This window comes from Xyrauchen texanus, chromosome 16 (genome assembly GCF_025860055.1).
Source record: "Xyrauchen texanus isolate HMW12.3.18 chromosome 16, RBS_HiC_50CHRs, whole genome shotgun sequence".
NCBI classification, from domain to species: domain Eukaryota; kingdom Metazoa; phylum Chordata; class Actinopteri; order Cypriniformes; family Catostomidae; genus Xyrauchen; species Xyrauchen texanus.
In genome coordinates, this window is record NC_068291.1 from 170,089 (window position 1) to 194,356 (window position 24,268).

The 24,268-nt window shown below is 37.3% G+C and overlaps 2 protein-coding genes and 1 long non-coding RNA gene across 5 annotated transcripts in view; 2 read left to right on the forward strand and 1 right to left on the reverse strand.

Moving 5' to 3' along the window:
* The window catches only part of spred1 (sprouty related EVH1 domain containing 1), a 79,370-nt gene that overhangs the window by 18,919 nt on the left and 36,183 nt on the right, over nucleotides 1–24,268 (forward strand). The gene's annotated exons all lie outside the window — the stretch shown is intronic.
* On the forward strand, nucleotides 5,127–7,968 carry LOC127657076 (uncharacterized). Of its 3 annotated transcripts, XM_052145725.1 has the most exons (4): nucleotides 5,127–5,256; nucleotides 6,303–6,398; nucleotides 7,185–7,368; nucleotides 7,506–7,968. In XM_052145725.1, exons 2-4 carry the CDS (start codon nucleotides 6,376–6,378, stop codon nucleotides 7,728–7,730), a joined length of 432 nt encoding a protein of 143 aa, XP_052001685.1. In that variant the 5' UTR covers nucleotides 5,127–5,256; nucleotides 6,303–6,375; the 3' UTR covers nucleotides 7,731–7,968. The 3 variants fall into 3 exon arrangements, with proteins under 3 accessions (XP_052001685.1, XP_052001686.1, XP_052001684.1); XM_052145726.1 differs by lacking the exon at nucleotides 5,127–5,256 and having other exon boundaries at nucleotides 6,051–6,398; XM_052145724.1 differs by lacking the exons at nucleotides 5,127–5,256; nucleotides 6,303–6,398 and adding an exon at nucleotides 6,406–6,846.
* Nucleotides 12,715–13,909, reverse strand: LOC127657081 (uncharacterized). Its single transcript, XR_007972246.1, has 3 exons — nucleotides 13,694–13,909; nucleotides 12,944–13,127; nucleotides 12,715–12,806 (listed from the first exon to the last, which is right to left on the reverse strand). It is a non-coding gene; the product is annotated as an uncharacterized LOC127657081 (long non-coding RNA).

Here is a 24,268-nt window from a genome sequence, read left to right on the forward strand (position 1 = left end):
AGAAATAAGACCTGCACCATGGTACAATGATCACACTCATGCTCTCAAGAGAGCAGCTCGGAAAATGGACCGCATGTGGAAGAATGCAAAATTAGAAGTATTTTGTGGTGCATGGAAGGATAGTGTCTGTAGCTACAGACAGGCACTAAAAGCTGCCAGGTCAGCATATTTTAGTAAACTCATAGAAAATAACCACAACAATCATAGGTGTTTATTCAATTCTGTGGCTAAATTGGTTAGGAATAAAGCCTCAACATAACCAGATATTACGTCACAAGAGTAATTACTTCATGAATTTCTTTAGTTATGCAATCATCTGTCATAGCACCTCAGAAAACAGTGTCTCATAATTTTTCTCACAAGTAACTTCAATCCTTCACTGTCATAGGTCATGAAGAGCTAACAAAATTAATTGAAACATCAAAAGCCACAACATGTTTGTTAGATCCTATACCAACTAAGCTCTTAAAAGAGGTATCTCCTGTAATTTCAGAACCTTTTCTTATATTATTAAGGCATCGCTATCCTTATGTCATGTCCCAAGAAACTTTAAAATGGCAATCAAACAACTTAAGAAGCCACAACATGATACTGGAGAACTGGCTAATTATAGACCGATTTCAAATCTCCTGTTTATGTCGACAATATTAGAAAATGTAGTATCTCCCAAGTATGTTCATTTCTACAGAGAAATAGTATATACGAAGAATTTAGGTCTCATCGCAGTACAGAGACTGCACTTATCAGAGTTATAAATGACTTGTTCTTATCATAGAATCGCGGCTGCATTTCTCTTCTAGTGCTTTTAGATCTTAGTGCTGCATTCGACACGATAGATCACAACATTCTCTTGAATAGGATAGAACATTATGTTGCCATTTGTGGAGTTGTATTAGCATGGTTTAGGTCCTCTTTAGCAGACCGTTACCACTTTGTCTATGTAAATGAGGAATTGTCAAACTAAACAAAAGTAAAATATGGAGTGCCACATAGACCCCGAAGCCGCCGCCGCCATTTGCGCCATTTAGAATTTCAGCCGCCGCCAGCCAATAATTTCGTAAGCCAAATTGAGCCACCATCTGATAACGTTTGGCTGAGCCGGCTAGAATTATTTGCATCAAATAATAATTCTATCACATAGAGACATACACACACGAAATATATAAACAATACACAAGATCTATTTTCCCACTGGATTCATAACAGCACAGTCTTGTGCTCGTTGCTACGATACACAGACTCACAGTGAATTGACGACCAATTAAAATTGCTTGTTTTCCGTACAGAAGAAGTGATTCATTTTTTTCTCGCACTGAGGTGAAATGGCGGAAAGAAGCAAGCAAGGTAATTTTGATCTCACTTCTCACATACTTTCCTAATTCCTACTTACTTTTTTTTTTAACTTAGGCCTACCCAGACTTTTGTTAAATCTTCAGGACACGGTTGCACAAACACCTGAATCAAAGATTGATGTTATGAACCAAATATTCTGGAACGGAGAGATTTATAGCACTGAACGTGATATTACTGCAGTAACAAACCACCTTTTCCACATTGCTAATTCACGACGCATGCTTCAGTGTACATTGAAGTGAAATGTGCAAAACTTTGTCCAAAATAATACTGATAACAGTGTGTGTTTATATTAAGGCGAGACACGGCAGGCAAAAACATCGTTTTTTTTTTACTGGTCAATTTTGAGATTTTTTGATATTTGTCTTCAATAACATGTCTTCTTTCAGACTTGTGGTGAAAAAAGTCCGAAATACACATTTAGGTCTTTATTTTACTACACTTCGTCTGTTTGCGTCTGTAGATTTCTCATAAATTCAACAAAAGTTTGCGTTCTTAATCAAGGTGTAATATGATAAGCTTCATCCATGATAATGCCAAGTTATTGTATACAACTTAGCCTACATACATTTAGCCTAAACACAACACATTGTAGGCTATTTGAAAATGTTTAGTAGCATACAGACTACAAAATAAATATGTACAGTACATACATTGTGAAAGTAAAATCTGGTGTTTTCTTTATTGCATTTTGTAGAAATATAGTGTAAGCCATGCATTGCTTGGAAATATTGAGATCTAGTAAATCAGTGTAACATAGACATCTGTAGACATGAAGTGGCAGCTTCAGCCATTTGCAGCTATGAAAATTTTGGCGGCTGCAGCAGCCATTTATGTTTTGGCTGAGCCGGCTAGCCAGCCAATAACTTCATCAGCCAGCCATTATTCTCAAAACAAATGGCTTCGGGCTCTAGTGCCACAGGGATCCGTTTTAGGGCCTCTGCTTTTCTCCTTGTATATACTTCCCCTGGGAGATATTTTTAGGAATCGTGGAATAAGTTTCCACTGCTATGCCGACGATACACAACTTTATATTTCTTCAAAACCTGATGAGATTTCACAATTCTCGAAATTAGCAGAGTGTATCAATTAAATAAAAGATTGGATGGCCAGAAATTTCCTTCTACTCAATTCTAACAACACAGAGGTATTAATTATTGGACCAAAAACCTATAAAAATAAGCCACTAATATATAATTTGACTCTCGATGGATGTGTTGTTACATAATCTTCAACAGCGAAGAACAAATCTGTCCTTTGAAAATGAAATTACCAATGTTTGTAGCACAGCATTCTTCAACCTCAGAAATATTGCAAAATTACGACACATGCTCTCTGTTACTGATGCCGAAAAACTAATTAATGCGTTCATGACCTCAAGACTAGATTATTGTAATGCATTACTGGGAGGATGTCCAGCATGATCAGTAAATTAACTTCAAATGGTTCAAAATGCAGCAGTCAGAGTGCTGATGAGAATATGATCATATATGTTCATATTAGCTCCATTTTTATCATCGTTAAATTGGTTAAATTCAGTTAACTACATACGAAGCTTTGAATGTGTCTAGCTCCACAGTACTTAAGTGACCTTCTACCATGCTACATTCCAACATGTTCATTACGATCGCAAAATTCTGGCCTGTTAATAGTTCCTAGAATATCAAAATGTCTGAGATGCAGACACACTCCCTCAGTTTAAGTCTAGACTAAAGACCCATCTATTTAGCCAGGCATACACCTAATTTATCCTCCAACCCACAATTAGGCTGCTTTAGTTTAGTCTGCTGGAACCAGAAACCAGAAACATTGATCATGATTTATAACTCTGCAATAAATGTTATGGCATCTATGCTAATATTATTTTATTTGTTTCCCTTTCTGAACCTCGGGACTCCTATCCTGAGGTCACCAGAACCGGCTGGATCCAGCTCCATCCCTGCTTCGTGTTGGACTCCACTGCTACGTGTCGCTGAATGATGATGACTAAATGCAGCCGGTGCCAGCCTAACATCACTTCAGTCTATTATGATGGACTTCAGAGGATGAACTGATGCCAACTCCAACCATAAGACATGGGATACTTCATATGCCATTGTCTGAACCTTGGACTTAGGATAGACCTCACCGAAATTACCGGCCGGTTGAACTGCGATGCACCTCACTGACCTCTGCCTGCATCACCTCGGTCTATTGATGGACTACGATCTTGAAATGGAATGCATAGACTAACTATTGCCAACAAAAGCCTTCATCAGTCAATTAACAAGGACAATTGCATCTATGTGAACTTCTGCAATTAATCTAGATGGACTTCAAAGCCTGTGGTCATTAATCTTACAGTTCAAACACAATCAATGTTTAAACACTGACCCTTAACACTTAATTAGTTTAATCATTTGAAAGCATGGCTTTAACTATGCATGAGTAATATTGACATTATATTCATGATGTTAGCCAGAGGGGAACTGGCCCCCACAGTAAGTCTGGTTTCTCCCAAGGTTATTTTTCTCCATTAATCAACATCTTATGGAGTTTTGTGTTCCTTACCACAGTCGCCTACAGCTGCTCACTGGAGTTATTAATACTATTATTATTTAATTATTTTTAAACACGATTAAGAATCGTTTTTTTTATTTAATTACACAATGATGATTCATCGACATTAAAGACATTACAGTTTTATCGTCTGTTAATGCTGATCTTCTGTAAAGCTGCTTTAAAACGATGTGTGTTGTGAAGGGCGCTATACAAATAAAATTGACTTGACTTATTTGTTGTATACTGTGTATTCTATATTGTGTGTGTGTGTGTATTATATTAATTAATCTTACAGTACAAACAAAATCGATTAAATAGTTTAATAATTTTAAACCATGACTTGAACTATACACAAGTAATATTTACATTATATTCATGATGTTAGCCCGAGGGGAACTGGCCCCCACAGTAAGTCTGGTTTCTCTGAAGGTTATTTTTCTCCATTAATCAACATCTTATGGAGTTTTGTGTTCCTCGCCACAGTCGCCTTCAGCTACTCACTGGGGTTATTAATACACAGGGTTCGTATGGGTGCTTGAAATCCTTGAAAATGCTTGAATTTTGATGTTGTGTTTTCAAGGTTTGAAAAGTGCTTAAATTTTGGATAAAATGTTTGAAAATGCTTGAAATTGTATTTTTTCCCCACAACAAATACCTATGTGACTGAATAGTCTGTTTATTAAATGGAGAAATAAAATGTTAAAATGAAAACTGCGGTGCGCGCGTGCGTGCATGTGTGACTGGCACTGCGATCTGCCGCACATGTGACTCCGCTGTCCGCCCCCATGATGAAACCACTACTGCAACATGCCGGGAGGTTGTCGTTTCAATTGAACGTTGGCTGGAAGATATGGGCTGAAATATGTGCCACCAGAAACTGAATTTGAACCATTTATATTTGAATTTGAATGGCTAAACTTGAATAATTGCATTGAAAAACTGAATTTGAATCACATAATTTGAAATTGTTTTGTTTAATTAAAATTGAATTTATTCAAAAACTGAATCTGAATTGTATCATTTGAAATTGAATTTATTCGTTTGGAACTGAAGTCCAATAAAATTTGATCCTCACTGAAAATTAAACTCTCTATATATCTTCACATTCACTTCTCACAATTCAGATTCAGTTCTCAAATTCAATTTCAAGTTACTGAGACAGACATCCGGGTAGTTGGAGGATGAAGGAAGAGCAATCGAGCGCAGATCGATAGAGAGCGTTCATTGGTGCACAGGACTCCTCTTGGGCCAATCAGCACCAATGTTTTGGAGCACAGTACGTTACCCGCCAAGAAACAAAGAAGAAGTGCTTGCCTGACTTGCGTGACCACCACCACCATGGATTCGGCTGGGACAAATACGGTAATGAATTTTTTTTTTTTACGATCTAACGATCTTTTGTTTAACTGTTGTTAATGTTATAGCTATTTTGTAGAAACAGGGGAAATTAAATCTTTCTCCCGACGTTGCAAACAGTAGCTATAATCCCACGCTTTTATGGTAGCCTACTAGCTCTTGTAACAACATTTTTGCCTGGTGTTTATTATTTCTAAGCGTTTGCCTCTTCCTCCGGTGAAAATGTTGTTGCAAACGTAGCTAGTGTTAGCCGCCGCCAAGTAGACTGGTCATGTCTTCAGTGTGATTTTTTTCCCGATAACTTCTCCTCGTGTTTGTCATTGTCAGAGTAACGTTACTGAGAGGGAGAGAGAGAGAGAGAGTAGTAAGCGTGTAAGTTATGTGTCGCTGTGTTTGGCAGGTGCTAGCATAATGTAAGGCCATAAAGTTCAGGGCAATTACACCATAGCACTAGCCCTATTCATTTGAATTGAATGCATAAGTTAGTTAATTCCGTTTGACTAGAACACAAAAATAGCACATTTACACTTCGAAAGAAAGCGATACAGCTTCCTGCACAACAGAGCAGTGCAAGTGGCTGATGCCATCACATGTAAAAAGGTAAGGTGACACTGTATTTTTTGGACACTGTAACTGTAGGCTAAATTATGATGTTAAATTAATGTTTATATTGTGCCCCTTTGGTTACTTAATCAGGCAGATTGCTTGTCTTCATCTAGCCTACATTTCATCTTCTTTTAGGGATTTTCATTATATTCCATCATACCTAATGTTGGGGTTTTATTAAATTATTTCTATTCTATATTCTGCCTTAACATGTGTAGCTTGTGACAATGTGGTCAGTCACAATTTCCCTGTTGGACAAAGAGAAGCTAAGACAGCAAAGACCCACATAAACACAGTTTGGCATCTCAATCCTGTGATGATAGCCTTACCTGTTTTGCTCACAGCCATAGGATATACGCCAGATTTATACTGCATATAGATATGTTATGGTTATGGACCACAGAAATGTGGACTTAATGATCTTCTTTGTGTTAACTTATTTTCAGATTCCTGCTGCTCCAGTAGCTCTGATCGACTTCTCTGCTAAAGCCAAAAAAAAAAAGCTTGACTGTTCTATTGATGGCAGGACAACTGAAAACCAGGTTGGGAAATCAATTTCATGCCCAAGAGTGAAGAGAGGGTCAGAAACATATGCTAGTTTTTTTGAGACTTTAAGCAAAAACTGTCCAAGGAGTGCAGCACTGATGGCTAGGGAGCCTTACTACAAAGAATTCATCCCCAAATCTAGTATGCTTCCTAAAACTGTTCTTGAATACAGAACACCAGAGACTCTGCAGCTACCCCCAAAGAGCTTGGAGAGCTATGCCAGGTATTCCAGCTAGAAGAGCTCATCATGTCCCAGGTCCAGGCTGTAGAGAGGGCAACTCGAAGTCAGAGTGCAAGCAGGATTTGGTTTAGGCAAAGAGCTGGACGCATAACTGCTTCCAAGCTGAAACAAGCTATTAAGACCAACCCACAGCAACCATCCAAGAGCTTGATCAAGGCCATATGCTACCCAGAAGCATATAGGTTCACCACAGCCGCTACAAGGTATTTAGGGTTTGAATTAGGGTAAGGCAGAGGTAAGGCCTCGTGTAAACAGTGTGTATGTCCAGAAAAAGAAACACTGACAACAGAGGGTATAATTTGGATAAAAAAGAAGCTTGTCTATTAAGTAAATGTATCTTACTGGTGGAATATTAAATGAAATGTATAGTAACACATTGCTTTGGTGCACGTTAGTTATAGGGTTATAAGACTATGGTTATGCAGGAGTAGAACTAAGTATAGGGGTTAGGGAAATGGCATTTAAATCACTGAACTGGCTCTACACATCCAATACTAAGTAATCATTTCCTTTTCATGTTTTGCATGTGTACTGTGTACAGTTATGGATGCAAACATGAAGCACAAGCCAGAGGAGTCTATGAGAAGCTGATGGGTCGGGAGCATGCAGGCTTCTCCTGTATGGACAGTGGTCTCTGGCTGAACCCCAAGTGGCCATACATGGGGTCCTCCCCTGATGGGATTGTTGCTTGTGACTGTCACGGAACTGGCACCTGCAAGATTAAGGTAATATTACAGTCTCTGTTGTAGTAAAGTCCCTAAATCTCGAGACTGAGTCGTGTCTCAAGTCCTAAACTGAGCAAAAAGGCAGAAAATATATTTGTTAATCTATTGTTCACGTGTCCTTCTCTCTGTGATTTTAGTGTCCACACTCTCACCAAGATGAAGCCAATCTGCGCTTGTGTGCTGGGGAAAAGGGCTTCTGCCTCATCAATGATGGGGATAATGTCATGCTGGACCGGACTCATGACTACTACTACCAAGTTCAGGGACAGCTTCACATTGTAGACGCTGAGTACTGTGATTTTGTTGTGTGGAACCACAATGACATTTTTGTTGAAAGGATTTTGCCCGATCTTGAACTTTAGGATGATGTTAGGCTTTTTTAGAAACGGCATACTTCCAGAAATACTGGGACAGCAAGTTACAAACTCACATGTGTAATGTAATGAAAGGATCCAGGCACTCTTGAAAGTGGGCTGTGTGATATTGCTGTTATATCAATACGGTTGTATGAGACAAGATTACATTTTGACTATTGTTATGAGTGTGGTCTTTGTGAGTTCTGGCTGTTGTATAATTTAAATGAAAACATTAAATGCCATTGAGAAGACAGAATTATACATGGTGGTTTATTTACAAGATTAGATTTTTCAACAATTGTTATAATAACAAGAACATGGTGTGCAATAACAGATTAGAATCCATTTCATTACATATAATACATATAGCCAGTACAATTGGACTAGTGGATAAAAGTATTACACTTGTTGAAAACATATTAACAGACTGATATGTGTCGGGGCTCAGGTACTACTACTCCCTGTCCTCTTACTTATCATCATCAGAGCCAAGAAGCAGGGATCAGGTATTGGACACCACATGTGTGAGGGCTCAGGTACTGGACTGACTGATTATTATCCCTCCTCCTTACTCCAATGGGACAATAGACTCCGAAAGATTAGACAAGCTTAGGGCAACCTAAAAGCCCCAATCAAGTCCATATTAGACTACCGGTAACTTAATAAGCATTACTAAGTAAATGAGCATTTAATGACAACCTAATGCTATATAAACACAGGCACAAAAAACACGTTGGCTAGCTAACATACCTCCGACGAAGTGGTCGCTGCTGACACGGGCATTAACAGACTCTGCTCCTCCCGACCGCAGACGTACGTTAAAAATCAACTTTTACGGCGTTGTTCTGTGAGCTTTTACATTTCTCACCTTTATGAGTGACAATCTTCGGTACTCTATAAAAACCCTTTCCCTTTTCTCGATTAGAACGATTGGAGCAGCCGTAAACTACACAAAACATTGGCATTTTGCCAGACGGCAGATCCTCAGCTATTTCACTTCCTGCCCTCCATCTGAATTGCGCGTCTCGCGATGCAGCAGCGTGACGTCACGTGAAACCAACCTATGAACGCTATCTATCGATCTGCGCTCGATTGCTCTTCCTTCATCCTCCAACTACCCGGATGTCTGTCTCAGTAACTTGAAATTGAATTTGAGAACTGAATCTGAATTGTGAGACGTGAATGTGAAGATATATAGAGAGTTTAATTTTCAGTGAGGATAAAATTTTATTGGACTTCAGTTCCAAACGAATAAATTCAATTTCAAATGATACAATTCAGATTCAGTTTTTGAATAAATTCAATTTTAATTAAACAAAACAATTTCAAATTATGTGATTCAAATTCAGTTTTTCAATGCAATTATTCAAGTTTAGCCATTCAAATTCAAATATAAATGGTTCAAATTCAGTTTCTGGTGGCACATATTTCAGCCCATAGGAAGATGCGAAATTCAAATCATGGATTAAACTGGGACAAACCCCACGAGTTGCCTCGTGTAAAGTCTGCAAAAAAGACGTGCAGATTTTCACAATGGGCGAGTCTGCTCTCTCGAGTCACATGAAAGGTAACTCTATGGCGTTATTTCCCCGTCAAATGTCGAGAGCGCATTATTGTAGCGCGAAAGTACATTAATGTTATGCGCGAGCGCGAATCCCTCTGCTCGCGCGCGGAATATATTGCGCCGGCGCTGAATCCCTCTGCTCGCGTGCGGAACTGGGCGCGCCCTCAGATACACGCTGCTCTTGAAAGAATTTTCTCTGCGCTCGCTCAGAGAATATGCCTGCACTTAAAACGTGTTCATTGCAATCGCGAATCTCTCCTCTTCGCTTAAAGTAAGCGTGTTTGTGCTTAGACTGTGTCCCGTGCGTTCGCGCATGCCCAAGTACTCTTCTCTTCGATTTCTTTCTCTTTGCTCTTGGCATAAACGCTGTCAAAACGGCAACAACCAATCAGAAAAGGCTTCAACGACTGACCAATGAAAACGCGACATCGTACATGGAATCTTATTGGTTGATATTGAACCGCACATGTTCATGTGTTCAATCAAGACGATTCAATTCAATCAAGACGATTCAATTCAATCAAGACGAGCCGAGATGGATCCGCAGAATCGACGATCTCAGGTAAACAGTTTTATTTGTTTTGATGTTAAATATGTCAAATGTATCTTAGAAATGTCTGGGAAGAGGGCGATTGGATTATTTTACATATAAATTACCTAGACTGTCAACCACATTCATACTACAGGCGCTATGCCCATTGTAGTGAGATTTTTGAGCCAAATAGATTTGAAAGCCGATTCCAAAAGGCAAAAATAATATTTTATGTCTGATAATTAACACATTGTCTCGTGCAATCACACCAGTGATTAAACATTAAGTACGTAGCGAGATCAACTGCTAAATTAAAATCTGAAAAAAGACTTGGGAGATAAGGTGGCAACATGCCCCGTAAAATTATGCTAGTCCTATATCTATTATGGCTGTCACGAATGAAGTGATGTGAAATGAAAAGTGTCATCTGCAATAGATTTTCTTTATCGCGGATTGCAGCGTTGAGTGTTATAACGTTAATCAATCACCCACTTTCTGTTGAGCTTAATTAATGCAGTTTGGCCAATCAGAGGCATTTTGATTAAAGGACAAGTTCGGTATTTTACACTTAAAGCCCTGTTTTAAGATCGTTTCTGATGAAATAGAACGGTTAAGATTAAAATTTGGACCAAGGCATCATAAAACCAACGCACATGGCACCCTTTAGCGTCAATATGAGACGCAGATATATATGGGCCAGAAGGCCTCCTAGTGGTCTAACCCTAACCAATCTTTCAATCTTAACCGTTCTATTTCATCAGAAACGATCTTAAAACAGGGCTTTAAGTGTAAAATACCGAACTTGTCCTTTAATCAAAATGCCTCTGATTGGCCAAACTGCATTAATTAAGCTCAACAGAAAGTGGGTGATTGATTAACGTTATAACACTCAACGCTGCAATCCATGATAAAGAAAATCTATTGCAGATGACACTTTTCATTTCACATCACTTCATTCGTGACAGCCATAATAGATATAGGACTAGCATAATTTTACGGGGGCATGTTGCCACCTTATCTCCCAAGTCTTTTTTCAGATTTTAATTTAGCAGTTGATCTCGCTACGTACTTAATGTTTAATCACTGGTGTGATTGCACGAGACAATGTGTTAATTATCAGACGTAAAATATTATTTTTGCCTTTTGGAATCGGCTTTCAAATCTATTTGGCTCAAAAATCTCACTACAATGGGCATAGCTATGGGCTGAAATATGTGCCACCAGAAACTGAATTTGAACCATTTATATTTGAATTTGAATGGCTAAACTTGAATAATTGCATTGAAAAACTGAATTTGAATCACATAATTTGAAATTGTATTGTTTAATTAAAATTGAATTTATTCAAAAACTGAATCTGAATTGTATCATTTGAAATTGAATTTATTAGTTTGGAACTGAAGTCCAATAAAATTTGATCCTCAACTCTCTATATATCTTCACATTCACTTCTCACAATTCAGATTCAGTTCTTAAATTCAATTTTAAGTTACTGAGTCAGATATCCGGGTAGTTGGAGGATGAAGGAAGAGCAATCGAGCGCAGATCGATAGATAGCGTTCATTGGTTGGTTTCACGTGACGTCACGCTGCTGCATCGCGAGCGCGCAATTCAGATGGAGGGCAGGAAGTGAAATAGCTGAGGATCTGCCGTCTGGCAAAATGCCAATGTTTTGTGTAGTTTACGGCTGCTCCAATCGTTCTAATCGAGAAAAGGAAAGGGTTTTTATAGAGTAGATTTCTCGATTTTTAACGTACGTCTGCGGTCGGGAGGAGCAGAGTCCGTTAATGCCCGTGTCTGCAGCGACCACTTCGTCGGAGGTATGTTAGCTAGACAACGTGTTTTTTGTGCCTGTGTTTATATAGCATTAGGTTGTCATTAAATGCTCATTTACTTAGTAATGCTTATTAAGTTACCGGTAGTCTAATATGGACTTCATTGGGGCTTTTAGGTTGCCCTAGCGCTTGTCTAATCTTTCGGAGTCTGTTGTCCCATTGGAGTAAGGAGGAGGGATAATAATCAGTCAGTCCAGTACCTGAGCCCTCACACATGTAGTGTCCAATACCTGATCCCTGCTTCTTGGCTCTGATGATGATAAGTAAGAGGACAGGGAGTAGTAGTACCTGAGCCCCGACACATATCAGTCTGTTAATATGTTTTCAACAAGTGTAATACTTTTATCCACTAGTCCAATTGTACTGGCTATATGTATTATATGTAATGAAATGGATTCTAATCTGTTATTGCACACCATGTTCTTGTTATTATAACAATTGTTGAAAAATCTAATCTTGTAAATAAACCACCATGTATAATTCTGTCTTCTCAATGGCATTTAATGTTTTCATTTAAATTATACAACAGCCAGAACTCACAAAGACCACACTCATAACAATAGTCAAAATGTAGAGTGCCTAGATCCTTTCATTACATTATACATGTGAGTTTGTAACTTGCTGTCCCAGTATTTCTGGAGTATACCGTTTCTAAAAAAGCACTCAACTTTAGGGATAACATCATCCCAAAGTTCAAGATCGGGCAAAATCCTTTCAACAAAAATGTCATTGTGGTTCCACACAACAAAATCACAGTACTCAGCGTCTACAATGTGAAGCTGTCCCTGAACTTGGTAGTAGTAGTCATGTGTCCGGTCCAGCATGACATTATAATAATAATAATGCATTTTATTTAATGGCGCCTTTCATAACACCCAAGGTCACCTCACAAGCAATATACAGGTCACTGCATAAGACAATACACACAACAAACAAGCCGCATACAGATAAAGTGCATTAAAAACTCAATACCATATGTTATAAAAAAGCTTGTATAAAAAGATATGTCTTAAGACGCGTTTTAAAAGTCAACAAGCAGTCAGCTATTACGAACATCAAGGGAAGAGATTATCCCCATCATTGATGAGGCAGAAGCCCTTTTCCCCAGCACACAAGCGCAGGTTGGCTTCATCTTGGTGAGAGTGTGGACACTAAAATCACAAAGAGAAGGACACGTGAACAATAGATTAACAAATATATTTTCTGCCTTTTTGCTCAGTTTAGGACTTGAGACACGACTCAGACTCGAGATTTAGGGACTTTACTACAACAGAGACTGTAATATTACCTTAATCTCGCAGATGCCAGTTCCGTGACAGTCACAAGCAACAATCCCATCAGGGGAGGACCCCATGTATGGCCACTTGGGGTTCAGCCAGAGACCACTGTCCATACAGGAGAAGCCTGCATGCTCCCGACCCATCAGCTTCTCATAGACTCCTCTGGCTTGTGCTTCATGTTTGCATCCATAACTGTACACAGTACACATGCAAAACATGAAAAGGAAATGATTACTTAGTATTGGATGTGTAGAGCCAGTTCAGTGATTTAAATGCCATTTCCCTAACCCCTATACTTAGTTCTACTCCTGCATAACCATAGTCTTATAACCCTATAACTAATAACTAACGTGCACCAAAGCAATGTGTTACTATACATTTCATTTAATATTCCATCAGTAAGATACATTTACTTAACAGACAAGCTTCTTTTTTATCCAAATTATACCCTCTGTTGTCAGTGTTTCTTTTTCTGGACATAAACACAGTTTACACGCGGCCTTACCTCTGCCTTACCCTAATTCAAACCCTAAATACCTTGTAGCGGCTGTGGTGAACCTATATGCTTCTGGGTAGCATATGGCCTTGATCAAGCTCTTGGATGGTTGCTGTGGGTTGGTCTTAATAGCTTGTTTCAGCTTGGAAGCAGTTATGCGTCCAGCTCTTTGCCTAAACCAAATCCTGCATGCACTCTGACTTCGAGTTGCCCTCTCTACAGCCTGGACCTGGGACATGATGAGCTCTTCTAGCTGGAATACCTGGCATAGCTCTCCAAGCTCTTTGGGGGGTAGCTGCAGAGTCTCTGGTGTTCTGTATTCAAGAACAGTTTTAGGAAGCATACTAGATTTGGGGATGAATTCTTTGTAGTAAGGCTCCCTAGCCATCAGTGCTGCACTCCTTGGACAGTTTTTGCTTAAAGTCTCAAAAAAAACTAGCATATGTTTCTGACCCTCTCTTCACTCTTGGGCATGAAGTGATTTCCCAACCTGGTTTTCAGTTGTCCTGCCATCAATAGAACGGTCAAGCTTTTTTTTTTTTGGCTTTAGCAGAGGAGAAGTCGATCAGAGCTACTGGAGCAGCAGGAATCTGAAAATAAGTTAACACAAAGAAGATCATTAAGTCCACATTTCTGTGGTCCATAACCATAACATATCTATATGCAGTATAAATCTGCCGTTTATCCTATGGCTGTGAGCAAAACAGGTAAGGCTATCATCACAGGATTGAGATGCCAAACTGTGTTTATGTGGGTCTTTGCTGTCTTAGCTTCTCTTTGTCCAACAGGGAAATTGTGACGGACCACATTGTCACAAGCTACACATGTTAAGGCAGAATATAGAATAGAAATAATTTAATAATCCCCAACATTAGGTATGATGGAATATAATGAAAATCCCTAAAAGAAGATGAAATGTAGATGAAGACAAGCAATCTGCCTGATGAAGTAACCAAAGGGGCACAATATAAACATTAATTTAACATCATAATTTAGCCTACAGTTACACAGTGTCCAAAAAATACAGTGTCACCTTACCTTTTTACATGTGATGGCATCAGCCACTTGCACTGCTCTGTTGTGCAGGAAGCTGTATCGCTTTCTTTCGAAGTGTAAATGTGCTATTTTTGTGTTCTAGTCAAACGGAATTAACTAACTTATGCATTCAATTCAAATGAATAGGGCTAGTGCTATGGTGTAATTGCCCTGAAGTTTATGGCCTTACATTATGCTAGCACCTGCCAAACACAGCGACACATAACTTACACGCTTACTACTCTCTCTCTCTCTCTCTCTCTCTCTCTCTCTCTCAGTAAGCAGTAACGTTACTCTGACAATGACAACCACGAGGAGAAGTTAAAGGGGAAAAAAAAAAAAATCACACTGAAGACATGACCAGTCTACTTGGCGGCGGCTAACACTAGCTACGTTTGCAACAACATTTTCACCGGAGGAAGAGGCAAACGCTTAGAAATAATAAACACCAGGCAAAAATGTTGTTACCAGAGCTAGTAGGCTACCATAAAAACGTGGGATTATAGCTACTGTGTTTGCAACGTCGGGAGAAAGATTTAATTTCCCCTGTTTCTACAAAATAGCTATAACATTAACAACAGTTAAACAAAAGATCGTTAGATCGTAAAAAAAAAATGTCATTACCGTATTTGTCCCAGCCGAATCCATGGTGGTGGTCACGCAAGTCAGGCAGCACTTCTTCTTTGTTTCATGGCGGGTAACGCCCTGTGCTCCAAAACATTGGTGCTGATTGGCCCAAGAGGAGTCCTGTGCGCCAATGAACGCTATCTATCGATCTGCGCTCGATTGCTCTTCCTTCATCCTCCAACTACCCGGATGTCTGTCTCAGTAACTTGAAATTGAATTTGAGAACTGAATCTGAATTGTGAGAAGTGAATGTGAAGATATATAGAGAGTTTAATTTTCAGTGAGGATCAAATTTTATTGGACTTCAGTTCCAAACGAATAAATTCAATTTCAAATGATACAATTCAGATTCAGTTTTTGAATAAATTCAATTTTAAATAAACAATACAATTTCAAATTATGTGATTCAAATTCAGTTTTTCAATGCAATTATTCAAGTTTAGCCATTCAAATTCAAATATAAAGGGTTCAAATTCAGATTCTGGTGGCACATATTTCAGCCCATACACAGCGCCTGTAGTATGAATGTGGTTGACAGTCTAGGTAATTTATATGTAAAATAATCCAATCGCCCTCTTCCCAGACATTTCTAAGATACATTTGACATATTTAACATCAAAACAAATAAAACTGTTTACCTGAGATCGTCGATTCTGCGGATCCATCTCGGCTCGTCTTGATTGAATTGAATCGTCTTGATTGAACACATGAACATGTGCGGTTCAATATCAACCAATAAGATTCCATGTACGATGTCGCGTTTTCATTGGTCAGTCGTTGAAGCCTTTTCTGATTGGTTGTTGCCGTTTTGACAGCGTTTATGCCAAGAGCAAAGAGAAAGAAATCGAAGAGAAGAGTACTTGGGCATGCGCGAACGCACGGGACACAGTCTAAGCACAAACACGCTTACTTTAAGCGAAGAGGAGAGATTCGCGATTGCAATGAACACGTTTTAAGTGCAGGCATATTCTCTGAGCGAGCGCAGAGAAAATTCTTTCAAGAGCAGCGTGTATCTGAGAGCGTAGCCCAGTTCCAGCTGCGAGCAGAGGGATTCGGCTCGGCGCATTATATTCAGCGAGCAGAGGGATTCAGTATGGAAGCCGGTTTCGCCACAGTTAAATAAAAAAGGTGATTTTGTAAGTCAATATAATGAGATACTAAGTCATTATTATGAGAAACTTTCTCATAATAATGACTTAGTATCTCATAATAATGACTTAGTATCTCATAATAATGACTTAGTATCTCATAATAATGACTTAGTATCTCGTAATAATGACTTAGTATCTCGTAATAATGACTTAGTATCTCATAATAATGAGAAACTTTCTCATAATAATGACTTAGTATCTCATAATAATGACTTAGTATCTCGTAATAATGACTTAGTATCTCGTAATAATGACTTAGTATCTCGTAATAATGACTTAGTATCTCAGTAATAATGACTTAGTATCTCATAATAATGAGAAACTTTCTCATAATAATGACTTAGTATCTCATAATAATGACTTAGTATCTCAGTAATAATGACTTAGTATCTCGTAATAATGACTTAGTATCTCATAATAATGACTTAGTATCTCGTAATAATGAGAAACTTTCTCATAATAATGACTTAGTATCTCATAATAATGAGAAACTTTCTCATAATAATGACTTAGTATCTCATAATAATGACTTAGTATCTCGTAATAATGACTTAGTATCTCATAATAATGACTTAGTATCTCGTAATAATGAGAAACTTTCTCATAATAATGACTTACTGTGCGCATGCGTAATGTGCTCAGTCAGACGAATTGTGCGTTTCAGATTGAGACGGATCACACAAATGACAACAGCACAACTCTTTTGAAAGTAAGTATAGTTTTATAGCAAGAGGTTTGCAAATAACAACAATTTAGCGCGATGTAAGTGCAGGGCAAGTGTGTTGACTCATGAATCGGTTTCACACCGCAAGCGAGGTGTGCATTATTAAAATACATATATAATAATCTCGTTTATAATACCACAGTTGTTACACCTCAAGACATTTTCAGGTTTTAATTCCTAAAACGCTCTTGTGAGTATAACTACGTTCTTACGTCAGGGATTCAGGGGTGAACCTCACTGTTTTTAGTTCTTCACCTAGGGTCTTGCGTACAAAGTCTCCGTTACGGATTCGAAAGCGTCACTTTAGACCTACTAACGGAGGTTTATTGGAGTAACGTGTGTGTGCGTGCGTATGAGCGCTGGAAAGAAAGTGTTCAGACCTGCGTGTGTACCTGTGGGTTCGAGCTGTTATGAATCAACTGGGGATCGTTTTAACTGTGGATGTGCGCTTGCACACTGTGGTAAAGTTAGTTTTACGTTTACTGTTACAATGTGATATGTAAATAAATAATAAAACAATGTGACAAGCAATACATCTTGGAAAAATGAACCTAACATTTATATACTTGCACTGTTTTAAAAAGATGCCCATCCAAAAACGTAGGTTTACATTCCATGTTTAAAAAAAGTTACTCTGGGTGCTATTGGATGTTATTTAAATAAAATACTTGATTTTAAATTTGTTATTTAGGTGATGGCTTAAATTTCATAACTGACATATGTTTGTCTACAGGATGGAAGATCTAAAGGAATTCTTGAGACAGAGGAATGTCCCTGAGGAAACAATAGAGACACTGGAACATGAAACGGTGAAACAGATACAGATTAACACAGATAATGTTCATAAAAGTTTAAAAGTATTGTGTTAGAGATTAACATTTTAGCTCCAAACTCAAATATAAGCCGGCAAATCCATTCTTGCACTGACATTGGTAGTATTACAACATGTTGCACAAGTAATTGATTAATCGAGTACTCGTTCAGCTTTAAACATTCGACTAGAAAAACTTGATTTTCATTTGTGCCAGCTGTGGGCAACAATGAAACTGCTTTTCTTACTAAAATCTTGCAGTTACAACCAAATGTATTGGCTGGCATTGTACACTCCTGAGCACAAAAAAAATGGGTCAAGCCCAAAATGTCAAAACATTAAGTGAGGAATATTAGCAAGAATTAAACAAATGCTCTCCCGAGGCCTTCTGTGCCACCATTTGTTCATTAACTGTTTGGGGGGAAAAGATGGAAATGGGGAAATGCACTTGTTTTTTTTACCAAATTTGGGGAAAAAAAAATAATATTTCTTGTTGCTTAGTATCTCAAAAATATTATCGTGAAGAAAAAACATATGTGTGAAAAACACTTTGTTGTCAAGTCACTTCATAGACTTCAATGTATTCTGCAGTGCTGATGCGAGTCATGTGAAAGATTCTTAATGTGTATAAATATCAGTCACTTTTGCACATTAATCATTGTTCTTCACAATCACAAAAGTGACAGATTGTGGTTTCATAATGGCGAATTTCTCCGAAAGGTGAGCAGTTTAGATCCCTGAAATTATTATTATTTTCATGCATTTATTTATTTTGTGGAATTTGATAATTTTCCACGGCACACCTGACAATCTTTCACAGCACGTGGCACAGTGGTCTTAAGCCAATTCAACTTTGAAAACATCAACATCAGACATCAAACAACATCAGCAAGATGGACAGTGCTGTTTTGTCACAGTATAAGCTTACATTAAGCAAAAAAAATAAACGTTAGAAAGGAATAAAGGTAAATCGTCCTCCACCTGCAGCCTTGATCTGTATTTGCTTTTAAGCAGGGTCAAAGCTGAAAACCCGCACTCACATAAGTAAGAGGAGGGGAAGGGGGATGAGGAATTTCATAGCCTTTCGAGAGAGCCTGCTGGAGATACGTCACAATATTTGTTTCACAAAAATGTAAGTTGAAAAATTTAATGAAATACAGAAATAAAGAAAAGAAAATCTTAAAGAAAGCCCAAATGTTAGTTTGGGATTTTTTTTGAAGCATTTACCTAACTGCAACAAGAAATATTAAAAAAAAACTATTTTGAATGTCTCAATTTACATGCTCATTTAATTGCAATTAATTTAAGTAATTTTTTGTACAATTAATCGCACTGAATTAATGCAATTAATCGCATGCCCACGGACCATAATAAGGAAGATTCCTGAGAAATGCAAGCTTGTAGTACCACCTAGTAAGTGAAATTTCAGCTGTATGAGCAACGCACAGTTTATACAGTGAAGAAAACACTTTAGTAGGCAGAACAACATGCGTTAAGTTCTTCGCGTTCAAAACACTTGGGCGCAAATGCAATCTAAGGGATCTCAAGATGTGTTTAAAGATTGAGTATTAAACTATATTTAACTTGACACAGTGACCTAAACATTTTATGTTTATGATGCAACACGCCGAGACATCTGATGTAGGTGTAAATTGAAAATTTTGTATGGTCTTATCTATGATTAACTCTTCTGCTACAGGAATGTAATGCATTTTAATTATCTGAATATTTGTTTATTTTATATATATATATATATATTATTTTTTTTATATTTAAAGATAACTATGTATCATTATTTCATCATTATATATTGAATTATTGTTATATGAGGGGCTTTTTCAGCAAATATTTGTAAATGCGATTAATTAATCGGGACACCATGTAATTAATTCGATTAAAAATTTTAATCAATTGACAGCCCTACTTTATTTACATCGTTACTGATTTGGAGTGCACACAAGTTAGTTTCGTTGTGTCTGTTATTTATATTTGTTTCAATTTGAGTTTAAGTTTACCGGTGATGAGTGGCGATGGTCTTCAGACAAGGATGGCAGAAGCAGCATATTGTGGTGATGAAAATTAGAGTCCGGGCAGGATGAGGAATTTAAGCATTATTGGTTCCGATCCGCACATACCATTTTGCTCAGATTGCATGGGGAGGAGGAAAAACTGATATCTTTATTAATTGACTTCTTTAGTTCTATATTTATGGTATCTTTATAAAATTTGCTTTTCTTCAATTTTGATTTCATAAATGTATTTGTTGATTTGATCATGATTTAAGTAGAGTTAATTGTTAAATGTAAAGTTACTTTGTTTTCCCTTCTTGTGATGTAATGGGCCCATCCTTTCCTTTATAAGCTGTTGCTTTGTTCATTACAGGGGACAGCTTTAGTTTGTTAGTTGTTTTCTATTGAATGTTGTGTTATTTTATTTTCTTTTTGTTTGTGGATTTTGTTATAAGAAATTTATGAGTTTGTAAGTCCTTTTTATTTGGGTTCAAATAAAGACCAATCTTTTCAGTTAAGAGCTTGTGTTCTTTGTTTCTGACCCTCTGTCCCTCAAAGTAGGCAAGTTCACAGTAGTTTAATTTGCTTCTTATCATTCATATTCTGTTAAAATTCACCTCTGGTGCCGTTCTAAATGCATGAATGTGAACCGAACTATTGAGCATCTACATCTGAGATGCTGTTCTTGAGTAGCGCCCAAATATTAGCACCACTGTGAAGGCTAAGTGACATTTTTGGAAAATGTTATCAAGGTTTTACATTTGCCTATAGTAAGACTATATAAGTGAATTTCCCCATTTCCATCTTTTCCCCCAAACAGTTAATGAACAAATGGTGGCACAGAAGGCCTCGGGAGAGCATTTGTTTAATTCTTGCTAATATTCCTCACTTAATGTTTTGACATTTTGGGCTTGACCCATTTTTTTGTGCTCAGGAGTGTACAATGCCAGCCAATACATTTAGTTGTAACTGCAAGATTTTAGTGAGAAAAGCAGTTTCATTGTTGCCCACAGCTGGCACAAATGAAAATCAAGTTTTTCTAGTCGAATGTTTAAAGCTGAGCGAGTACTCGATTAATCAATTACTTGTGCAACATGTTGTAATACTACCAATGTCAGTGCAAGAATGGATTTGGCGGCTTATATTTGAGTTTGGAGCTAAAATGTTAATCTCTAACACAATACTTTTAAACTTTTATGAACATTATCTGTGTTAATCTGTATCTGTTTCACCGTTTCATGTTCCAGTGTCTCTATTGTTTCCTCAGGGACATTCCTCTGTCTCAAGAATTCCTTTAGATCTTCCATCCTGTAGACAAACATATGTCAGTTATGAAATTTAAGCCATCACCTAAATAACAAATTTAAAATCAAGTATTTTATTTAAATAACATCCAATAGCACCCAGAGTAACTTTTTTTAAACATGGAATGTAAACCTACGCTTTTGGATGGGCATCTTTTTAAAACAGTGCAAGTATATAAATGTTAGGTTCATTTTTCCAAGATGTATTGCTTGTCACATTGTTTTATTATTTATTTACATATCACATTGTAACAGTAAACGTAAAACTAACTTTACCACAGTGTGCAAGCGCACATCCACAGTTAAAACGATCCCCAGTTGATTCATAACAGCTCGAACCCACAGGTACACACGCAGGTCTGAACACTTTCTTTCCAGCTCATACGCACGCACACACACGTTACTCCAATAAACCTCCGTTAGTAGGTCTAAAGTGACGCTTTCGAATCCGTGAACGGAGACTTTGTACGCATAAGACCCTAGGTGAAGAACTAAAAACAGTGAGGTTCACCCCTGAATCCCTGACGTAAGAACGTAGTTATACTCACAAGAGCGTTTTAGGAATTAAAACCTGAAAATGTCTTGAGGTGTAACAACTGTGGTATTATAAACGAGATTATTATATATGTATTTTAATAATGCACACCTCGCTGCGTGTGTGAAACCGATTCATGAGTCAACACACTTGCCCTGCACTTACATCAGCTAAATTGTTGTATTTGCAAACCTCTTGCTATAAAACTATACTTACTTTCAAAAGAGTTGTGCTGTTGTCATTTGTGTGATCCGTCTCAATCTAAAACACACAATTAGTCTGACTGAGCACATTAGCATGCGCACAGTAAGTCATTATTATGAGAAAGTTTCTCATTATTACGAGATACTAAGTCATTATTATGAGATACTAAGTCATTATTATGAGATACTAAGTCATTATTACGAGATACTAAGTCATTATTATGAGATACTAAGTCATTATTATGAGAAAGTTTCTCATTATTACGAGATACTAAGTCATTATTATGAGAAAGTTTCTCATTATTACGAGATACTAAGTCATTATTATGAGATACTAAGTCATTATTACGAGATACTAAGTCATTATTATGAGATACTAAGTCATTATTATGAGATACTAAGTCATTATTATGAGATACTAAGTCATTATTACGAGATACTAAGTCATTATTACGAGATACTAAGTCATTATTATGAGATACTAAGTCATTATTATGAGAAAGTTTCTCATTATTATGAGATACTAAGTCATTATTACGAGATACTAAGTCATTATTATGAGAAAGTTTCTCATAATAATGACTTAGTATCTCATTATATTGACTTACAAAATCACCTTTTTTTATTTAACTGTGGTGGAAACCGGCTTCCATAGATTCGCGCTCGCGCATAACATTAATGTACTTTCGCGCTACAATAATGCGCTCTCGACATTTGACAGGGAAATATCGCCATAACTTTTCAATTAAGTCAAATGAAGTAGCCTACTGTACACATTAGTGCCTATTTGTTTACGCTAGTAACTGCTAACTTAGCTAGGAATTCGCATTTTGTGACAGAGTACTTGGTGTGATGATGTAATGTTAGTATTGCATGTCCGTTACACGTTAATTTGTGAACATAGCCAAAGTTACAGCACAGTAAATGTAACGTTAACTACCCGCAAATTAAAACCTGCAAACGTTAGTCCAGTGCATAACAACAATCGTTGATTGCTGAACAGAAATCGTGTCAGATGGAGTGTCATACATGCAATATTTACACTGCTCTATTCCAGTAGATAAATGTATATGTTTTGGCAATGAAATAATTAAACTTGAGTGATTTTTGTTTTTACATTGATTCAGGCAGGTTAGATAGTAAGCAAAGTCTACTTAGACACTGATACATTTTGAAAAATAAAACTTGTGATTTGCTTAAATATCTGATACTTCTGCTGCTATTACAAAACACAATTTTGGCTGTTTATAGCATTTAATGCGATAAAAACACTAAATATTAATTTTGACTATGTATTGGTATGTAATTAACGGTGGTGTAAGGTGCTGTAAAAAGCTGTAAAATGGACCTTGAAAGTGCTTGAAAAGTGCTTGAATTTGATCTTGGAAAAGGTGTACGAACCCTGAATACAGTTATTATGAATTACTTATTTTTAAACACGATTAACAATCGTATTTTATGTAATTACACAATGATGATTCATCGACATTATAGACATTACAGTTTTATCGTCTGTTAATGCTGATCTTCTGTAAAGCTGCTTTGAAACGATGTGTGAAAAGTGCTATACAAATAAAAATGACGAAGGAATCTGCTGAAAAGGCAAGTGAAATAGACCTTTTTCACACTCCAGGTTTTGGAATGCAGAAGGAAACGGTGAATGGGAGATCACAGCAAATATTATTTTCACTTACTCATTTGCTCCAAGACCAAAAGAAAAAATCCACTATTACGTTTGAATGACTTTCCAGAAGAGGGAAAAAATAGAGATAGCACTGTGCAATATGGGAGAAGATTCCAAATTTACTGTCACTCTCTCAGCAGCTGTAATAGTAACCCCCTCACAGTGGTAGTACGGTAATTCATTTTTTTAAAGTAATTCCAGGGTATATAACACAAATCATAATGTTATAAAATTACACTCAATATGTAAAAAAGGTTGAAAGATTTACGCTGATAAATAAGGCAGAAACACGTCATCAGTGTCTGTGAAAAAGGTCTATTCACATGCATGTGCACATCCTCAGTTAACACAGTCCACACCGGTGGCATTTATTGGCTAGGCATCAACCAATAAAATTACTTCATTGCTCCCTCCCCTCGCCGAACACTGGTCCATGCACAAGTGAGTTTTGCTACAGGTGTTTTGCTAAAGTTGTTGCAAAAGTCAAGGTGTGAAGATTTAAAGTTGCAGTGCCAGATTTGAGAGGTTGTAAGTGCCGATTTGTGGTTGTACTGCGAAAAAGAATTAAAATACAAAAGTTCTTGTGTAATACAAGTTTGTGTCTGTAGTTGTATTTATGTGAACTTAATTTTACACATTTGTGACTGCTCGTCTGCAACTCTGAATTCAGAACACAAGCTTTGAATTATTAGATTGCAACATTTAACATGAAATTGTTATTTGACAAGTTTCGACTTGTGCACATATTTATTGT

Excerpts from the sequence above, each read along its gene's own strand:
- LOC127657076 (XM_052145724.1), top strand. The coding sequence starts at position 6,650 with ATGTCCCAGGTCCAGGCTGTAGAGAGGGCAACTCGAAGTCAGAGTGCA. Across the intron at positions 6,847-7,184 it reads TTCACCACAGCCGCTACAAG|TTATGGATGCAAACATGAAG; the intron begins GTATTTAGGGTT and ends TACTGTGTACAG. Across the intron at positions 7,369-7,505 it reads CTGGCACCTGCAAGATTAAG|TGTCCACACTCTCACCAAGA; the intron begins GTAATATTACAG and ends CTGTGATTTTAG.